The sequence below is a fragment of the Syngnathoides biaculeatus genome, chromosome 9 (genome assembly GCF_019802595.1).
Source record: "Syngnathoides biaculeatus isolate LvHL_M chromosome 9, ASM1980259v1, whole genome shotgun sequence".
Lineage (NCBI taxonomy): Eukaryota > Metazoa > Chordata > Actinopteri > Syngnathiformes > Syngnathidae > Syngnathoides > Syngnathoides biaculeatus.
Genome location: NC_084648.1, coordinates 7,099,760 through 7,120,747, shown reverse-complemented (window position 1 = coordinate 7,120,747; position 20,988 = coordinate 7,099,760). Strand labels below are relative to the sequence as shown.

At 39.6% G+C, this 20,988-nt stretch overlaps 1 protein-coding gene across 2 annotated transcripts in view; it reads right to left on the bottom strand.

Moving 5' to 3' along the window:
- lcor (ligand dependent nuclear receptor corepressor) overlaps positions 1-20,988 on the bottom strand; it is a 69,950-nt gene that overhangs the window by 16,036 nt on the left and 32,926 nt on the right. For both annotated transcript variants that reach the window (XM_061829726.1, XM_061829727.1), the window contains 4 exons: positions 12,935-13,000; positions 11,052-11,131; positions 8,221-8,356; positions 1,700-2,086 (listed from right to left, as the gene is read on the bottom strand). In XM_061829726.1, the coding sequence (XP_061685710.1) occupies positions 1,700-2,086; positions 8,221-8,356; positions 11,052-11,131; positions 12,935-13,000 (669 nt within the window). The remainder of the gene's footprint in view (positions 1-1,699; positions 2,087-8,220; positions 8,357-11,051; positions 11,132-12,934; positions 13,001-20,988) is intronic.

The following is a 20,988-nucleotide window of genomic DNA, read 5'->3' as shown; positions in this document are numbered from 1 at the left end:
CTTCATGAAATTCCATGACATTTCCGAATTATTCAAAAGAATCATCTGGAAAATGTGTTAACTCGTCGGGCTATTGCTCAGTTCGATGACATTTGCCTCGCACATTTCCGGAACATTTTTTAAAGCCGTCAAAGGCATACGTCCTTGGATTAGTAATTCACGAAACATTGAAAGTTAATGTTAAGGTGTGTTTTGAATTCATAGTTTGTGGAATTTATTACTTTAGTGGAATTAAATTGTGTGCGTGCCTCCTCCTTCGGCCCACATGATGCCTCAACACGCACTCTTCTCTTCACATGGTTGCTGAACACCAAAAGTAAATGATTTTTTAAAAATATTCTTTACATTATGTACACTTTAACATCTTATTTTTAAGGTAAAATGAACATAAATTTGAATTATTCTTTACATTACATATAACTTCAATGCCAATTTTTGGCCACGGGGTCGGTGGGGGTGGGGTGGGTTTTGGAATGGATTAGATGTAAAATGCATTTCTACTTACGAAAGTTTCACATTACAAAACGACTTCTGGAACGGATTAATTTCGCAAGTAGTGGTACCAATGTATTTAATTTATTGATTTTATTAAGGAATGAACGTGTGCACTTGGTAAGCCCGCAAGTCACTTAAACACGTAAATCAAGCACACACACACACAGATAGCCTTGCAAAATTGACATCCAAATGCACACTTAGAAAGGATGGATGGTTTTATCCCTTTGACGTACCTTTTCCGCAAAATCAGCATGTAACGGCAGAATAGTGATCAACTGGTTAGAGCGTCTGCCTCACAGTTTTGAGGACTGGGGTTCTAACCCGGCCCAGCCTGTGTGGAGTTTGTAAATTCTCCCTGGCCAGTGTGGGTTTTTCTCCAGGCACTCGGGTTTAGTTCAACATCCCAAAAACATGCTTTACATCCAAACTAGCAGCAAAACCCACCAGGCTACCTTCTGTTCTGTCACTGAAGGGAAGAATTATTATTCAAGTTTCTATGCCATTTAGATTTTCAGTGTTCATACAGAATTTTGTACTTCATATCCGCAAATAAGTTGTTATTGTACACGTTTCTACTTTTAGATGCTTTATTGTTCGGAAGCTGTGAGATGATTCATAAAATATGGACATGACAATGTTTAAACATTTTCAAAAGGTACACTATCTGTGCAGTTGTACTTCATATTGAATTGACAGCAGAGCATTGAAATAAATACCGAATTGAAATCAAAAGAATTCAAATCAAATGGAATCATGAGGAGTTAGTGTTATAACTCTTGAAGCAGCGAATATTTCAACAGAAACAGTAAAGCAACACATGTAGATGGAATGTAATAATACCTACAGGCGTAGTCTTTATCCTCAGCGAAAAACAGCCAATATTACTGCAGTTTACTGTGTTGGTTATGCAACGCTTCTTCATGTGGCCAAGTAACATAAAAAACGTACCCAAAGTAGGGCTGGAACAGATCAAGGGCAAATCCAATTCAGTTTAGTGGGGAGAGATTATTTGACATATGAGTGTTTTGAGACAAGCATGGTCATTGGGCAAATTAAACTTAAATTAGACGGTATACGAGATCATGTAAACGTTAAGCCTGACTCGAGTCAAGACCTCAAGTCGCGTACCTCTTTTGAAAGGGGCCTTAGAGTAAAGCTGTGTGGTGTCAGTGTGTGCGAGCAGTGTGTGTGAGCATCTCACCCTGTTGGGCGGGTTTCTCGGTCTCAGCCGGGTTCTTCTTGACTGTGAGGTCCAGCGGGCCGTCCTGGTCGGCCATGAGCAACTTACTGAGGACGGGGTTCTGTGCAGAGGCGGCAGCGGCAGTTAGGCCCCCTTCAGTGCCAGGGGGGCTGAGGCAGGGCGACGGCAAGGAGCAGGAAGTGGACGAGGGTGGCGAGCCGGGCGTCGGCCCCGGGGGCGAGCAGGGTGGCAGGCTTTGGTCCTTCATGGCCCCGTTGGGTGGCAGCGGTGGCAGGGGGGCGTCCTGAGTTGTTTTTGAGGTATATTCGGCTGCAAACTGACGGATCATTCGCTGCATGATCTCTCGAGCCACTAGCGGAATGTGGGGGTCCGACAAACTTGGGAGATCTGTGGGAGTAAAAAGAGCAAGAGAAAGAAATGGGAAAAAAAAATTACTTGAAAAAACAAAGAAATTAAATGAGGAGTGTATATCTCATGCATTCTTTAATTTTATGAGTCGCTTATCCTCACGAGAGTCGCGGGGAGTGCTGGGGCCAATCCCAGCTGTCATCGGGCAAGATTTAAGTAAAATAGTCTGCCAGGAAAGTTTTACTTGGGAACATATGTTCAAACAAGTAAAAATAGATAGCCTAACAAACACAGATATATCTATGGTAGAAAAATCTCTTGGCTCACAAAGAACTAAAATACCTGTATTTTGCCTTGGTTTGAGATGTTTGATGTGGGTTAGATTTTAGTATTCATAGTGAAGAACAAAAAAGTAAGAATCACCAGCGCTGGGAATGTGAGATGCATCCCGCAGAAATAATCCTGGTGTGATGCTGAATTAATCCTAAAAATCACCCACGAGATCCTATAATCCAGCCCTTGACACCAGATTATTGAGAACCATTTCACTGTTTACAAACACTCAAACGTTTTCCTTAACCACAATTTCTGATTTCCAGCATTTCTTTTAAACTCTCTTTAACAATCAGTAGCCTGTTTCACACAATGATGGTGCATCTGAGTAATAAAAAAAGGACATCAGTGATCTTTTCCATAGAACACAGCAAAGCTAAAAATAATGCAACATTTGTGCACTTTCACACAGCGTCCAGAGTGAAAGGGGGCAATATATCTTTCACGCAGAGATTGGCGCATCAAATCCATTTTTTAATAACTTTTACACAAAACTCAACAAAGGCAACGTAATACCTTTGTGGTTTAACACAGACACGCCTCCTCCCCTGCTTTTCTGAGGAGGTGGTTTAGAAGTAGAGAATATAAGGGGGGGGGGGGCATCGCCATAAATAGGAGCCGTGAAGTGCTGTGTGCTAAGAGCCAATAAAGCGAGTATAACCGTGAGTCCATGTACCGTGTTATTACTACTCCCGCCATTGAGCACACAAAATAAAACTAACAATGTACAACGTTAAAGCCGATGCGTTTGAGCCAGAATACACACGGGCGGAACTTGACGTGTTAAAAACGGGGTGAGACGCTGACGGAGGGGCATAACATGGACCTCGGAAACGCTCCAGACAGGCTCGTTTCGAAAGACTGGTGTTCGTACTCTCTTAGTGACCTAATGCCAACTGTGGCGGAATGCCCGTGTTGTCGTGAGTTTCAAAAGGTCGAACAAAAAATTGAGCATACCGGAATGAATTTGGATCACGATCAACTTGTGTGCATAACATAGATACTACATAATAGATACGAAGTTGTTTGTTTGGACAAAGACGTTGCATATCAATTTACTTATGATCTCTGACAGTTTGATGAAAGGACCACTTGTATATCCATTGGAAAAATCGGTGAGTACACATTTTTAACGGTCTTAGAATCCTATGTGAATGCTATGTGAATGCTATGTGAGTTATATGAATGCTATGGGCTTCTTTTCTGAGTTCGGCGTAGGACTATCTAATGGTTTACTTATATCTGGAATATAAATTGCAAAAAAAAAAAAAAATGGGACTTCTCAAAGTGATTACACGTAAATATCCATCCAATCATTCAGTTTCTTACCCACTTAGCCAAACGAGGGTCGCGGGAGTGCTGAAGCCTATCCAAGCTGTCAACGGGCAGGAGGCAGGTTATACCCATGCAGACACGTGGAGAACATGCAAACTCCACACAGGGAGGTCCGGGATTGAACCCGGGTCCTCATAAGTGTGAGCCCAACAATTTACAGTTGCGCCGCCGTGCCGCCTCATAAAGTATGTTGTTGCTTATACAGTACCGGCACGAGAGGCTATCGCTAAGCAGCTAATAACCAGTAATGATTAGATGCGTGCAATTTTCCCTGGCTGATGAACGAGCCTCAACTGTGACAGCCACAGTTTTATCCTGTCACGTTGACCCCACGGGAGGTTAAAGAAGGGCAAATTTGGGTGTGTTTACTCAGTTTTGTTACATTTCAATGCACAACGTGTCGGCATCTTGGCTTAGCTAGAACAAATGGTCTGTAATGCTAAGCAATGGCGACATGAGGGGCCGGGTCAAGGACGTTTCTTCCGGGTTTGGCTGTGAAAGCCGGAACATATCAAGATAATATGTAGATTTAAGAAATGTTCTTTATCGTCTTTTTTTTTTTCAATTAATGTCCAAAATATACTTAACAATAATATTACTTCATATTGGAGGGTTTATTGCACATATTAATTTTGGGGAGAGTCTTCCTTTGAAAGGCATTAAAAATAATAATTGCAATGGTTTTTGTTTAATCAAATTTTAATCAGATTATTTATTTGGTGGAATATGTGCAAGCAGCACGGCAGGTGGCCATCCAGGGGCCTGCCAAATAAATAAATAAATAAATCATTTTTGCGCATTAGCAGAAGAAGGATGATTGCATTATCATTCATGGCTAGTTTTTAACACAGATAATTTGTATATCAAAAATATCCATTATTAATCTTATTATTATTATTTAACAGTTCAAAGGGATTTCTTATATACTGTACATCTAAACTCGTTTCTATGATTTTCATAAACTGTGTAATTAATTACCTTTGGTCAATTAAATCCCACATCATCTCATCACAGGGAATGTTAATTATCAGAACAAACTTTCTGCTTTCAACATGCACCACATTAACACTTTATGGTGCTTTATGCTCTTTAACTTTCTTGCTCATTCACAATAGAACCAAACTACATAGCATAGGATTGTTACCCAGATCAATAACGTCATAAAGTATTAAAAACAAGTACACAAGTAATCATTAATGTTCCTGTATGAAAGTGTAAACATGAACAATATGTTGTGTACTTAATCAATTGTCAGGCCCGAAAAAGTCTGTTTTATTTGGTGAAAATGACACAAAAATGTGTCAAAAGAGAGTGTAGTTGAGCTCAGGAAAGTGGGTCAGTGCCTGTGCCCTACTTTCAAACACTTTTACTTTGGATTAATTATGTTTTACCTGCAGGTGTCATCTTAAATCTTTTGTACAAAAAAGGACATGCATCAAGGTTTTATCCTTTGCCCCTTTTGTATTTGACTATTTTTAATATATCTGGTCACTCTCACCCAATCAACAAAAACAGAGGGATGTACTTTTTGAAATGCAAATTTGAATGAGTTTAAGGTTTCTCTGTACAAAGTGTTTTGTCCTCAAAAACTTCAATGAAATCATGTAAATAAACTTTTCCATATTATTAAAATTTTGTGAAAGGGTAATCCCACCCATTTAGTAGCTTTAAACATCTACCATTTTCAAGCCACGGGCAAAAGCCAAAAGGCTTATTCTTTGTTCTGTTTCTTCTGGGTGTACTGCAAAGATTAGCATTAGGTAACAATATTGTAATGTTGTTGACGTGGTGACTATAAGGGAGGGGTGGGCAAACTTTTTGATCAGGGTCACATTGATGTTTAAAATTTGACAGGTAGGTCAAGTCACAAACAGATACATGCAGTTTAATAAAAAAGACATTGCAGTCTTAATACTTCATTATATTGGGAACTGTGTTGTTTTGTTGATCTTTTTTTTATTGCCTGTGCATCAAATTCTGGTGTTGGTTTTGTTGTGCCAATTTTCAGAATAGCAGCTGCCAAGTATCTGCAATATCACTAAACCACTACTTAAAAAAAGTATTAGCTTAACTCGACTCATTACTTTATAATATACGCCACACTAGTTACAGTTACATCAACATGGACAAATAACTTAAATATTACTGCTCAATCAGCAACTTAGAGCAGAATTGACATGACAACACAGTACAGTAATTACAGTATTTTCTGCACTATAAGGCGCACAAAAGAGCCTTTAATTTTCTCAAAAGCTGACAGTGCGCTGTTCATAACTACGGTAAGCAGCTGCCGACTCCATTTTCCCCTGTAAAAATAGCATGCGGTGCATGCTGGGATATATAACTGCGTGAAGCGTGCCCTTTCATTTCCATTTGTGTGTTTGTGTAAATATCCCAAAATGACTCCTATACTGCTACTACTAGTACAATATTATGTCTCCGACTTTACCTCGGGGAAAATAATAAAACCCTAATAAAACAGCTGTTTATTCATTTTGGGAGTGAATGAGGTTTACAGAACGCTCGTTTGTAATCTATTAATAAAGTTTGACTGACTTATCTGACAGTTTTGTTGACATTCCCTTTAGCGCAGCTTCATCTAATGGATGCATAATGTAACCCCAGCCTCTGCTGTAGCGTCCATTCTGTACGCCTTATAATGCGGTGCACCCTATATATGAAAAAAGTTTTAAAATAGGCCATTCATTGAAGGTGCGCCTTATAATCCGGTGCGCCTTACAGTGCGGAAATTACGGTACTTAAACATAAACAAGCATACAATTCCCAGTACACTTCTCTAAAGACGCTTAATTGACAGATAGATGGATACCGATTGTGCTCCAAGAAGGCAACTGTGTGTGTGGATTTGTGCTTGGATGTACAAAAATGTGTCGGGATGACCGACAATGCTTTGCACACTTAACATACTAGTAAAACTATCATGTGTAAATTAAAAAACTACTTTATTTCTATTTAATAGTTTAGTAGCAAGTGAAATTGTGCATTACTTTACACTTTTATGGTATTGCACTGTCACTGTGCATTGTTGATTCAAAAATCAACTCCCAATCCCTTTCTTTCCACTACTGGGGCCTCTACTTCCAAAGAGGGCTTGCGTCAGGAAGGGCATAAGGCATAAAAACTGTGCCAAATAAATATGAGTGTTCATCTGAGATGTCACACTGTGCCGACCCTTAACGGGACAAGCTGAAAGAAACTTACTTACATAACAGCAAATTTAGTGATCTGTAAAATGCTTGCAAAAGGCTGAATAATCAACGTCCGAATCATTGGCATATAGTCATACTTTGGTGAAAAATGCTATAAACCAACATGTAAATGCAGTCTGGTTACTCTGTTGGAGTAATTAATGCATTTCTTCCCTCTTTCCTAAAGTAGAAGAACCAAGCCAGAGTAGAAACAGGTGGTGGAACTATTGGGCATTAGAGCACAACCTGGTGGAACCATTTGGCATTTCAGACAAGGTCCAATGAATGTTGTCTTGATTTTTTGGGATAATTTGGCAAATTCTGTACCAATCTTTACCAGGCCTGATTAAAATGGTCAAGTTCACTTTTTCCCTGTACTCTGCTCGTCTACTGTACAAGCTGCTCGCCTACTCGCTACTTATAACTCCCTGCCTCTAACTGCGTTGTCATGAGTAACAGAAGCAAGACTAACCCCTACCTACCTACCTACCAATCCATCTTATTTTTGCTTTAGTTGTATTCCTCTATTCTAATACACTTATTTATAATACACTTACTTATATTTGAAATCAGATTTTTTTAAATGCTTTCATTTCTTTTATGATGACAATGTGGTGGGCTGGTGGACGACTGGTTAGCCCATCTGCTTCAGAATTCTGTAGACCTGTATTCAAATCTGGCCTCACCTATGTGGCGCTTGTATGTTTTCCCTGTGCCTACGTGGGTTTTCTTCAGGTTCTATGGTCTCCTCCCACATCTCCGAAAAAAAACAGATTGCTTAATTTAAGACATCAAATTGCCCAGAGGTGCGAATGGTTGTTTTTGTCACATGTGCCGATTGGCTGGCGACCAGTTCAGGATCTACCCTGCCTCTTGCCCGAAGATAGTTGGGATAGCCTCCAGCTAGCCCGCAACCATAGTGAGATCAAGCAATACAGAAGATGGACGGATGTTGACAAAAGGGTTACACCTAGAGTTCAATGTGACTTGAGATATTCATTTAAACATTCAGATTATTAGGTCATTTTCAAACGTGAAAATCTATATTTGGAGCAACTGAAAGGTATTAAAAAGTCAAATATTAATCATCTCCATGCGGGAGCAGAAATGATTACATTCTGTGTGTGTGAGTATGTAATCATTTTAGGGGGCGTACACTCCTCAAATTAGTTAATTTCCCAGTGGAAGGAATCAAATTCCCTAACCTAAACTGCCTGAATGCACGTCTGGAAAGACACTTACCCTCATATTCATGACTGCGGGGGAAATGTGCGTGGTGTGTTTGTTATTTTGTACCTTTTCTGTGAAACACAGCATTGAGGAAGTCTTGCGCTTGTCTCTCCAATCGGCTGAGGCGAGTCTGTTCTCGTTTTCCGTCCTCACTCTCCAACAACAGCTGGCCGCCGACGACAGTGTCGTTGGCACTGTAATCCTACAAGATGACAGGTTGGAATATTAGGAACATGATTTCAGCATGTGTGAATCAGAATGTGTTATCAGTCTTAGAATCCTGCTTCTGATTGGGGCTCATTTGAAAGAATTCAGCCCCCAAAAAAATCTCAAAAATGTTTCCTTCAAACCAAAATGGCCTATAACCTGTTACTTGAGACTTTTTTGTGAGCTAGGCAATGATAAACATGTCTAGCTAATTTTGTATGAGTGATAAAACTGGTGCCTGACTGCTTCAAAAGAAAACTTTCTGTTAAATTTCATTCAGGGCTACTTGAGACTTTATTGCAGAGCCACCAAGGTGAGGTGCTTGGATGGGCAGTTCTGGAAGTCGGGCAAGACGCCAAGCACAAAGGTATTACAGGGCCATTCAGCCGGGTGTCTGTCATGACAAACCTAATGGCAAAGGAGAGGCCAGGCAATAGGGTCAGGTGCCAGTCGCTGGTCGAGCATCCCCGGAACAGAGATAGGTTGCAACCGCTAGATGAGTGCTGTCGGAGCCTGGCGCACCTGGCAAGGGACCAGGATGGGAGCCTGGTGACGTCTTCTTCCCACTAGCTCCTATTTTCCCGGCCCATTCTGTCATGGTTAGGGTTTTGAAGCCAAAGACAGCAAGGCAAAAAATGTGGTGGACCCAAGTGCAGGGATCCAGGGAGGCAAGGCAGGAGTGCAGGACTCTCAAAATGAGATTTAAATTTCAGGAAAAGGCAACTTAACAAAGTAACAGAGAAGTACTTAAGTAAACCTACAACTGGAAACAAAACATGACTGATGTGATACTGACACGAATAAACAATGGACCCACAAAAACTAAAAGAACTGCATTAAAAAAAAAGGAATTAACGGCAATCCAATCTGTATTGGCGATGATGTCCTGCAGTGTGAAAATCGCCTTTGAAAAGACCCTTCAATGACCAAATACGGTCATTTCACCAAATAAGGCTTTAAATGGGACAACTGGAAGCAGTGTTAGCATGTAGGCAGTCGCACACACGTGCGTGTGCGTGCACACATGGTGCAAGACAAAGAGCAGATACAATTTAACTGCCTCGCTCTTGGTGAAAAATAAAATACAAAAAGACAATACTGAGCTTGGTAAAACAGTAATCTTCTATTCGACCCTCTTGCTGGATCGCCGCCGGGCTCTGCTTTTTTCCATCGATTTCCATCTCAATTTTTATGCTCCACCCGAATGCTGTTTAGAAAAAAAAAAGCTGATAGGGAAGAGCTAATGCTTCTTAAAGGCCAGATGGACAGGACAAAAGTGAGGGTGGGGGTTTTGTTTTGCGGATATTTTTAGGAGGCAGATGGCTAACCTGGGAGTTCAAAGAGGGGTCAAGACTAAGAACAAGAGACGTTAGGCGAAGACAGAATTTATTACTTTCTTCATATTTTTCTAAACACCTCCTCCTTCCTGAAAGGAAAACAAAACTCCAAGCGTAATTAAGAAGCATGAAGAAAAGAGAGAGAAGGTCCCCAACTAAACTCCCAGAAGCAGAGAAGGTCCACAACTGAACTCCAGTAATTTGTCGCCGTTTAAAAATAGAGAAGAGAAAATAGGCGACTGAGTAATGTTGTATGCTCCTTTTTATCAAATGCTGCTCTGAGTGAGTAGCAGTTGGCTGAAAGTTTATAACTACCTTCACATCTATGTTAATTTCCATTAGCCCGTCTATTGCATCTAAATCTGCACATTAAGATAGCCAACTTTAGTTATTAGTTGGTTTGGTTTCTAGTGTTTTACTAAACAATATTTCATTCTGTTTGTGTGCGTCAGCTTTTACAGTTCACATTAAAACAACTTAAAAGCAAGCATACTTTGACTCTTAATTTAGATAACTGTGTGAAGGAGACACAGCGAAAATACACTGAGACATATTTGTCTTTTAATAACTTTAAAAGTGTTTTAAAGAGTGTGGGGGAGGTAAAACAGATTTTTTTTTCCAGCAATCTCTCCATATCAACAAACTCTGTGTGGTCAGAGCACTGATCATCTCCAGGGATACAGCACACGCCACCAGGGACTGTTCAGGGTGCTAGACTCCAACAAGAGGTTCTGGAGTAACCAGAGTAGAAGTACGGTGTTTTGCAACAACTTTATCCCACGCACCGCTCATCAATTGATTAATTGAAGCTATCTATTTATATATAGCTGGGGACACGGTAGTGCAGCTGGAGAGTGTTGGCCTCACAGTTCTGAGGACCCGGGTTCAATCCCAGCCCTCCCTGTGTGGGGTCTGCATGTTCTCCCCGTGCCTGTGTGGGTTTTCTCCAGGCACTCTGGTGTGTGTGCCCCCCCCCCCATCCTAAAAACATGCAACATTAATCGGAGACTCTGAATTGCCCCTAGGTGTGACTGTGAGTGTGACTATTTGTTTCTATGCCCTGCGATTGGCTGGCAGCCAGTTCAGGGTGTAACCGGCCTCCCTCACGTTGACAGCTGGGATAGGCTCCAGCTCTCCCGTGACCTCTGTGAGGATAAGCAGCTAAGAAAATGGATGGATGGTTCTATATATAGAACATTTTCCCAATATCTTTACAACATCAAAGTGGAAAAGGTGTAGCTAGCAGGATTCACTTCGAACGTCAGCCATCAATGGTTTGTTAAACAAAATGGCGTCACAACAACAAACAAAAATTGCAAGCAAAAGAGTTCCATCTGATGTTGACAATCATACCTTGATTTTCTCACGTCGCATGCAGCAGAAGAGACAGTTGTCATCAAACGACCAGTCGGACACTTCCTCGGGCTCACAATCTGCAAAACAGATGCTTTATTGTAAAGGGCTGACAGGAAGTGGAAACACATATGAGACAAGAATGCATTCGGAAACGAGTTGACAGTCCAGATGTAAACTCAGTTCTGTTGGAAAGGAAGTTATGTGACAATTTTAGAGAATAGCATGTAAAAGAGGCTAATGTATTAACTACGGATATGCTAACTGTGACATTGATGTAGTGCAGGTGATAATAAAGCCTTTATTGTAATAGGTTTACTCCTAGTTCACAGCTAGCATATCATTAGCACGCAAATTAGCCTGAATTTCCTGCAAAAGAAAATGGCAGATCACTGCATTTCACACAGGACCCAGCCAAGAAAAATCAATGTTTGTCTTGATGGAGATGTGCGGCAAATAAAAATATGATGAGGGTGCAAATATCTCGCACAATAACATTAGTTGACACCCCCGGCAGACCTTTGGACCCACTCCCAACGTATGAGAAATGTGGACAACGTGGTGTCATATAAACCCTCCCCCAACAACTAAAGGCATGTTTTCCCCAATATTTTTTGTTCATTCACGTCATTTTTACTCAAGCGTGATGCTAAAATTCATGCATTGACACAAACACATCTTTATAGACACGACTTAACATATTTATATCCAGTTGATATTATAGTTTCACTTTTGATTTATTATGATTACTGTATTATGCTCAGTGTTAATTTTAATATTCTGACTAGTCTCATTTTGCTTAATAAGCAAAACCTGAATTTGTAGTTATGTTGGCTGGGTTTTAGGAGATAATTTCTTGGGACTTATTGTGGGTCAATTCATTGTAAACATATCTATCAATTTTGACTTTAAGTTCAGCCAATCACTGTGAAATCTGTTCAGAGAAAAATATGTGTCATTTAAATAGTTAGTCATGAGCTTTCTGTAACACACTGCCATTATTGTTTTGTTTAGTAGCTAGCTGAACATGTTTATGTTCTTGTCCTTCTCCCTTTTTTGAATGTCTTTCCGCAGAGAAAAGAAACAGCATGCTCATCTGTAACAAAAGCTACGTTTGGTCCTTTTATTGTTGTGAATCCATTCAGAAATAATACATAAATACACCATTAACCGTTTCGCCATGAAAGTTCTTTGAGCAGACAACCGTTGTTTTATTTAATAGTCAGTTGAGTTTTGTGCTTCTCGTGTTTATGCTTAGAAAACTACCTGCATACTTGCATATTTTATCCTTATCACTATCTATACTATCCCTATTACTGTGGAATATGTTGAGACATAATGATATTACATGTTGTTTAAATGTTTTTTATGGACTAACATTCTTATTTTGTTTAATAGGTAGCCAAATGCCAGAATTTGTCAAGTAAAATAGCCCACTCATCCATAACGAGATGTATGTTTTGTCCTTTGATTTTTGTGGAATCTGTTCAGAGAGGACACAATAATGCGCCATTTATACATTAACCCTTGAACTTTATTTTTTTCGAAAAACTGTTTATTTATTGAAGTAATGGTCCGTAATCAGAAGCACAAGTTGTCCTTCAAACATTGTGTAATACGTTGAGATATAACAATGGTATTAGATGCAATTTTAACAGTTAGGGAAAGCGCTTTTTTTTTTTGTACAGAATTCCATTATGGTAGGTAACCAAACTCCTTGAGTTCCTTCTTCCTTTATTAATGTGTTTACGTTAAAGAATGTAATACAGCAGCACGCTCGTCTGTAACAAGAAACATGCTTTCCCCTTTGATTGCCAGCTCTGTGTGTAGTTGCACGTGCGTGCACTTGTGTATTTGTGTGTGTTTGTGTGCGTCTGTGTTACCTTGGAAAGTAGTGCTATCTTTGACTACTCCGGGCCCAAACAAGCCTTCCAGGATGCTTTCAAAGCCTGCAATAAGAGAAGTCACATTAGCATTCACACAGCCATCATGTGACCAAAACGTAAAAACATTCTCTAAAGAAACACATTGTTGTGTGTTTGTACACGTGATATGAGTCTGTGTGTGCATGTGTCAAGAAGTCTTTGTATGGTTCATGCATGACTAGCATTGTGTCATTGCGGACTGACACAATTACTACACAGATGCACTCACATGAAATCACATATACACACATAAAGACACATTAGTAAAGATTTTGCAGGCACACAGGCGTTCCAAAATATCTACAAAGACAAGCCCGGAGCTTATTATGTGCACACACACAAACACACATGCCCGCATGTACACATTCACATTAGCAGTCTTTCTTCTCTTTAGCACAAACACACTGGCGAGTTAATGTCACTCACTTTTTATTAACTGTAAACACCTTGCTGTCGGTGTTGCCTAGCAACCGCATACAGTCCGGCATGAATACATAAGAGGGCACCACCCCTTCCCGCACAACCCCGCCCCCACCCCGCCAAAAAAACACCTACACCCTCAAATGACACCAGCCTCCCCTCCCCCGCCACCTCAACCTCCACCACAGAGAAATGACAGTGGAGGCAAACAAAGACCTGTGATGAAATGCAAAAAAGATTGATAAAGTGGCCGTACACATACAGGAACACAAATACACAAACCCCTTCATCTCCATACACTTTGGATTTGAGAAGGAAAGCCAAAAGTTTTACCTGGATGGTAACAAACACTTTAAAAAAAAAAAGATATCATGCCAAATGGCAGCTGGGTGAGTCAGTGGTTGGCATGTCTGCCTCAGTTATGAGATTTGGTGTTTGAACCTGGGGTTGAGCCTTCCAGTGTGGAGTTTGCATATTCTCCCCGTTCTTGTGTGGGTTTCAACTTCCACATTCATAAAACATGCATGTTGGCTTTACCAAAGACTCTATAAATTGTCCATAGTTGTGAATGGTTGTGTGTCTATATGTGCCCTCTGACTGCCTAATGACCAGCGATATGAAACAATACAGGATCAGGATTGGGAAGCTTCATTTTCTACATGAACCTGTTCAAAATTCAGTTCATCTTTCCAAAAATGAACTAGTTCAGTTTAGAGATCATATTTCCAAATTTTGAACAAAAACCATACGAGTTCATAGTCTTAGTTTTTTTAATATGTTACAGACAGGGTTTTGCATTCAAAAACTGGGGATTTCATTTCCCCACAGTTGCCACCTATTCAGTTCACACTTGTCACCAGCTACAGCTTCCAACCTACAATCTCAAAAGCACGAGGAAAAACGTGTTGCTTGATCAGTGTTTTTTTTTTTTTTAATGAGGATTTCAAACAAAACCACGACATTTGTCCTCAACGCGCAAACGAAAAGATGGAACACATTATGACAGGAACGATGGTGAAATGACATTGATATCTTTGCATTCCTTGCAGCTCTTGCTGACTATACAAATGAAATACTTGAAGGGTTCTTATATCATGGTATGATTGTGGTGTCTTAACTAAAGCATTCTATTAAAAATGAAATTTTCCGCGTCATCCATTTTTACAATGACATTTTTTTACAAAAGAACACTTTCACTCCTATTTAGGAAGCGTCCCTGAATGCAGCTCATGCAGTCACACAGCTGCTGCATGCTTGCCTAGTATCATTCGAAAGAGTAAAATGGGAATTGCTGCAGGTGTAAGGTACAATCCTTTAATGTTTTGAGCGTGTCCCAACAGGCACACACTGGGCACTTTTAATATTATAGCTCATTTACTGTATTTTATAGTATGACATCATAGCAGAACATGCATTGCGACTATTGCGTGCATGTACTATACATTGCCGATTACAGTGACGATGTGTGCAGCCCTACCCACAACCCTAATGAGGATATGTGCTATAGAAAATAGATGGATGTACAGCATAAATATTTTAAAACTGCCTTCAATAGTGAAGAGCATTGTTGTTTTTGTACATACTTCTTCTTTTCCTTTCGGCTTGTCCTGTTAGGGGTCGCCACAGCGTCTCATCTTTTTCCATCTAAGCCTATCTCGTGCATCTTCCTCTCTAACACCCACTGTCCTCATGTCTTCCCTCACAAAATCCATCAACGTTTTCTTTGGTTTTCCTCTCGTTCATTTGCCTGGCAATGTACTCACTCTCTCGTCTCTGAACATGTCCAAACCATCAAAGTCTGCTCTCTCGAACCTTGTCTCCAAAACATCCAACTTTGGCTGTTCCTTTATAAACTTCACCCTTCATCCTAGCAGAGACTCTTCTGTCACATAACAGACCAGACACCTTCCGCCAGCTGTTCCAACCTGCTTGGACCCGTTTCTTGTTGTTTTTCTCCATACAAAACTATGAATTTTACTGAATTTTGCAAAAATGTGTGAAATTTTTCACTTTTGCTATACTGGTTGCATGCCTGAATATGACAACCCAAGCTTAGCACACCTATTTTGGGGCAGTCTTTGCGCCACCACACCTCCCACTCATTTAAAAACGCAAGTTGTTTCATGTTGGATGTTGTGTATAAAATTTTTGTGCAAACAGTTTAAATTTAATCAATTTTGGAATAAGGATGTAACATAAGAAAATGTGGACAATGGAAACGATGGGGATATTGTCCAGATGCTCTGTAAATGTTCCTCATGGGAATTCGTCAAGGCGTGTGTTTTACTCTTTCTCTTTGGTTTATTCAAGAAACCTGATTCCAAAAGAAGGCCTTTGGCTATGAACAGCACTCAATGTGTTTTCACGCTTGTATGACAATGAAAAATGTTAAAAAGCAAAAATCAATCGCATTAAATGTAGTGAACAGACGGGATAATATGGGATATTATTATGGGATGGGATTGGCCGGATGAGATTACAGCCAGCCACAGGGAAAAAAGCCGAGCAATGGAGGTCTCACTAACACACACACGCATATACACACATACATACACAAGTGCATCTCAGTAAATTAGAATACTATAGGAGAGTTCATGGTATTGCAGCACTGCACTTACAAAGTGAAACTCATTTTTATTCAACACAAGAAAATACTTTTCAACTACCCATCTCCGAACTGATTTCTAAAAACGTTTTTACTTTTTCTGATTAACATTAGGGTTAGGGTCTTGGAAATGGTAAAGTGTGGATTTATCCAAATGATAAATACAATTATACAATACTTTGTGGAGTAAAATCTTTTTAAACTGAACCTTAGAAATACACAAAGTTTTCCTTTTTTCAATTTGCTAATTTATTGAGATGCACCTATGTATGGGAATCACAGAGGATATAGAAAACAATAAATGCACAAACCAAATGTGCATGAAGGGACTCAGAAAGGATGTGGACACCACACTTACACACACACACACACACACACGCACACAGACAGATGTAGATTTTAATGGGAAAAAATGCATACACACACATAGGTATGTTAAGTATGCTTACAGAGAACTTCCTAATTTTGCAGAGGAAGATCATGAGACTATACCGTTTTTTTTTTCGTTTTGGGGCAAGGAGTACCTAACGTCAATCACGTGACTAACGTGGAAAAGGAGATGGCTGATTGAAAAATTATTGATGACATAATTTCTTGGAATACAACTTCCTAATATTTTTCTTTTCTTTATGGCTAGCATCTTCAGACCAATGTTAAATATATGTATATTCTTTATTTATACAAATATGAACTAACACAAACAAAACACAAATCAGTGTTTTTCAAACTCTGGGGCGTGCTCCGTCAGGAGAACCGGAATTATCCATCAATTTTTTTAGCCGGTTATCCTCACAAGGGTTGCAGGAGGACTGGCGCCTATCCCAGCTGTCAACGGGTAGGAGGTGGGGTACACCCTGAACTGGTTGCTTGCCAATCACAGGGCACATAGAGACAAACAGCTGCACTCAAAATCACTCCTAGGGCCAATTTAGAGTCTCCAATTAATGCATATTTTTGGGATGTGGGAGGAAACCGGAGCGCCCGGAGAAAACTCACGCAGGTACCGAGACAACATGCAAACTCCACACAGGCGGGGCTGGGATCAAACCCTGGACCTCATAACTGTGAGGCCAACACTTAACAGTTGATCCGCCGTGCCGCCTAACGGAATTAACAACTTAAATTTACAAACTAAACAATCTAAATGTTGCCTAATGAACTAATGTAACCAATGAACTTAACTATTGCAACTAACAACTAATTAACTATGAAGACTGACGAAGAAACTAACTAAAAAAAAACACTATAAAGCTATTTTAACTGACTGTCAAAAGAAGAAACTACTACAATGACAAAAAATACAATTGTAACAAACTATTGTAAGGAATAAACAAAATTCTTACAACAAATGTAACTGATGACCTAATTGAACAACTACCAAGAACCTAACATACTATTATAGCTAATGAGCTATTGAAGCGACAAAGTAAAAAACAAACTTCACTATTGTAAATAAGTAAATGAGATTTAAATTAAATGAATTGTTCAGGTTGTTTCTTGATGGGAGATGGATCGTAAGAACCAAAGCAAATTTATTTATATGTGGCACGCATTTCACACACAAGGTAATTCAATGTGCTTTATATAACTAAAAGCACTCGAATACAAAGAAATAAAACATTTAAAACAAAAAATATATATAAAAAAATTTTAAAATCAAAGTATAATTAAAAACAGCATAGAGTGTAAGTAATATTAAAAAGTGGAAATACTGTAAAAAATGTGAGAAAAAAGAAAAGTTTTCAACCTTTCAACACGTCACTACTGTTGGCAACTAATTCCATTTGTGTGCAGCGAAATAATAGCTCAATGCTGCCTCACCATGTTTGCCTTGAACTCTGTGCTCCACTATTTTAGTCTGTCATTCTCAGAGCTCTACTGGGTTTGTATTCAGTAAGCATTTCTTTCAAATGTATTCAGGACCTAAACCTTTGAATGATTTATAGACCAGTAGCAGAACTTTAAAATCTATTCTAAAGCTGACTGGAGGTCAGTGTAAGGACTTTAGAAATTGGAGTTTTATGCGCTGGCCTTTTTGTTATGGTCAGAACTCAAGGTGCAGTACTCTAAATGAACCACAACTGTTTAATGTTCTTTTTGGGGAGTCCAGTTAGAAGACCACTACACTAGTCAAGTCTATTTGAGATAAGAGCATAGATGAGCTTTTCCTAGTCTGCTTGACACATACAACCCTTCACTCTTGATGTTCTTCAGATGGTAAAAGGCATTTTTAAAAAATATTTTATGACCATTGAAAGTCAGGTAACCAAGAAGATCAACTATTTAACCCCCCCCCCTCTTTTTTTTAAATTCCCAGTGAGGCAGCAAGTACGTAATCGGATGGTGTGTGTAGAAAGTGTATGGAATCTTGACGTTTCTTGTAACTAGCCCACGATAGCTAAATATAGCGCAGCATGAGCATTCATAATTCAAGATGGCCAAAGCCTCATTCTCGGCCAATCAATAGCTCATTAGGGCCAGAGAGCAGGCAGGGTGGGACTTTGGTCGCAACCGCACTTGACATCCATTCAGATTCATTCATTATTTACGTGCCTCATTTTGCTGTTAGCGTTAGCATCAGTTCCAAAACCTTTTTCGACTGTAATAGTGAAAAACATACAAGCCACAACGTTCCTGGCCCAGAGGCAGTTTCAAATAAATCCTGTTGAAGGGAGGTTTTCGATCGATTAGGTCACAGGTGCCAAACTCAAGGTCGGGGGGCGGGATCTGGCCCGCCACATTATTTTATGTGGTCCGCAAGGGCCAATCATCTTTGTCAACTTCCATGATTCTTGTGAAAATCTGTGCCGAAATATCAAATTGTCATGTATCATAAATGATATATGAGATAAAATTTTACAATAATTTTTGTGTAACCGAACGTGAACAATGGTTGAAAAACCCATTAGCCTCGATTTCTGATTCCAAAACTAGTTCACAAATTTTGTGTGTAAATATGATGAGGCAATTAAAGATTTCGATGGTTTCAAAGTAATAACAGCCTTCTGAGGGAAAGCGTAACTACAATGTGGCCTGTGACGAAAATGAATTTCACACCACTGCATTAGGGGATGGGAGAGGGTGCAGAACTGTAAATGGTCAGTGTGTCCAGCAATTGACATCAGTTCCGGTAGCTAGCTAGCTGCCTTCTTCATCAATGCAAAACCCACATTTGAGTGTGAACATAGTCTATGTCAATAGACATAAGTCTGAATCAGTTCAGAAATGGTGACACTACTCTGCGCCACTGTCTGTAAATGCCAAAAAGTCATCAGCTGCTTTTTTTAAGGCGACGACAGAGCAATCTTTGTGGCTTATTGAAAACCGTAGCATGGAAAAATATGTTGTGTGACAATGACAGATATGCCGACAAAATTCGTAATGATACACTGATGTCACATGATACCTCAAATAACATGCTATTCCATGATACATACGTACTTACATTGCTGATTTGAGTGTAAATAACTATTAGAATAATTTATACATCTTATAGTTTTAAAGTCTTTTCCGGGTATGGTCATCTATATTTGGGCACTATTAGCCAGTGATGTGCACATGACACCAAGAAACCTTTGCTATTTACTGAAATATTTTATAGTCGACTTGATTGTTTCGAGCCACTTTTGCGGTAGAAATAGCAACATGCTAATCAAATATTACCAAAAAATTGGCAACAATTGCTCTGAAATTTTTTTGGAATGCACTGAAAAACTGCTGTTAAATGTTAAGTCTCATTTAGTGTCACAGACGTATTAATTCATTTTCACAGATCCATCTGTGAAGCGACAAAGATATAGTCATACGATTTTAACAGATTTTAGTACGATAACTCAACAGCAGAGAGAGAGAGAGAGAGAGAGAGAGAGAGAGAGAGAGAGATCAACAAGTCAGAGTGAAACAACTGATAAATACAGGCATCTTACTCAAACGGAATTTTGGTAACACCAAAAAGTTCATCTCCAAAATGGAGTTTTGCTAACACCAATAAGCTCATCATTTTCCCAAAAAAGAAAGGGATGACTTCACACTTCTGTTGAAAAAAAACTACTCTAACACTACAGCTGTTGTTCAGAATCAAAATAGTGCTAAACGCTAACCTCACATTTGTCTTTCAGCAACTAAAAGTGCAGAAACATCACACCAACATCACTCGACAGTTTATCAGCTAAACTGCAATGTGACAACACGATAATAGTACAGGCTGACATCACACTGCAGAAAACAAAATGGTGTTAATCTCACGCCCGATTTGCTATTGTTCAGAACTCTTATTTAGCCAAAAAGTAGTGTTAAACACCAATGTCACAACGTCATTCAGCAACAAAATAGTGCCAAACTGTAAATGTTGATGACATGCTGTGATTTGACGGACACGTACATGCCCATGCGCCATCGCACTCGCAAATCTGCAGTCGAGCACGAAAAATCAGGCGAGTAAAACTTGTTACGAGTAAAAATACATAGATATTGAAAGACGTCACTTATTTTGTGTGGTCTTGACCAATGTTCCCTCTAAGATGCGTCACTGCGCAATTGCGCAGGGTTAGGACACACACCTGTAACTTTATATCTGCGGGCATGACTGGCCAAACTGGTATATTTTTCAAATGTGACTGCATACTACTGTCAAAAATAGGGGTGTGCCGCATAAACACACTCACAAAGCCACACATACACAGACACACACAAACACACATAACAGCTGTTGGTCATTTGAGTGAAATTATCACGCTAATGAGATAATTAAGCACCGATGACCAGGAAGGAGGCCGCTTAGCACTAACTGCCACTAAACCTCCCAAAGTGACAGTGGCAGCCAAGAACCGCCACATGCGTGAATGTGCTAACAAGATGCTAATTGATAGGAATTAGTGGTAAAGTGGGTGTAGTGCTGGGAGGTTGAAGTGGGTGTCTAAATTTTTTCCATGTAACGCCAATTAATTTGGCATTAGAACAAAATGAAGTGATGGCTAATTTTTTGTGA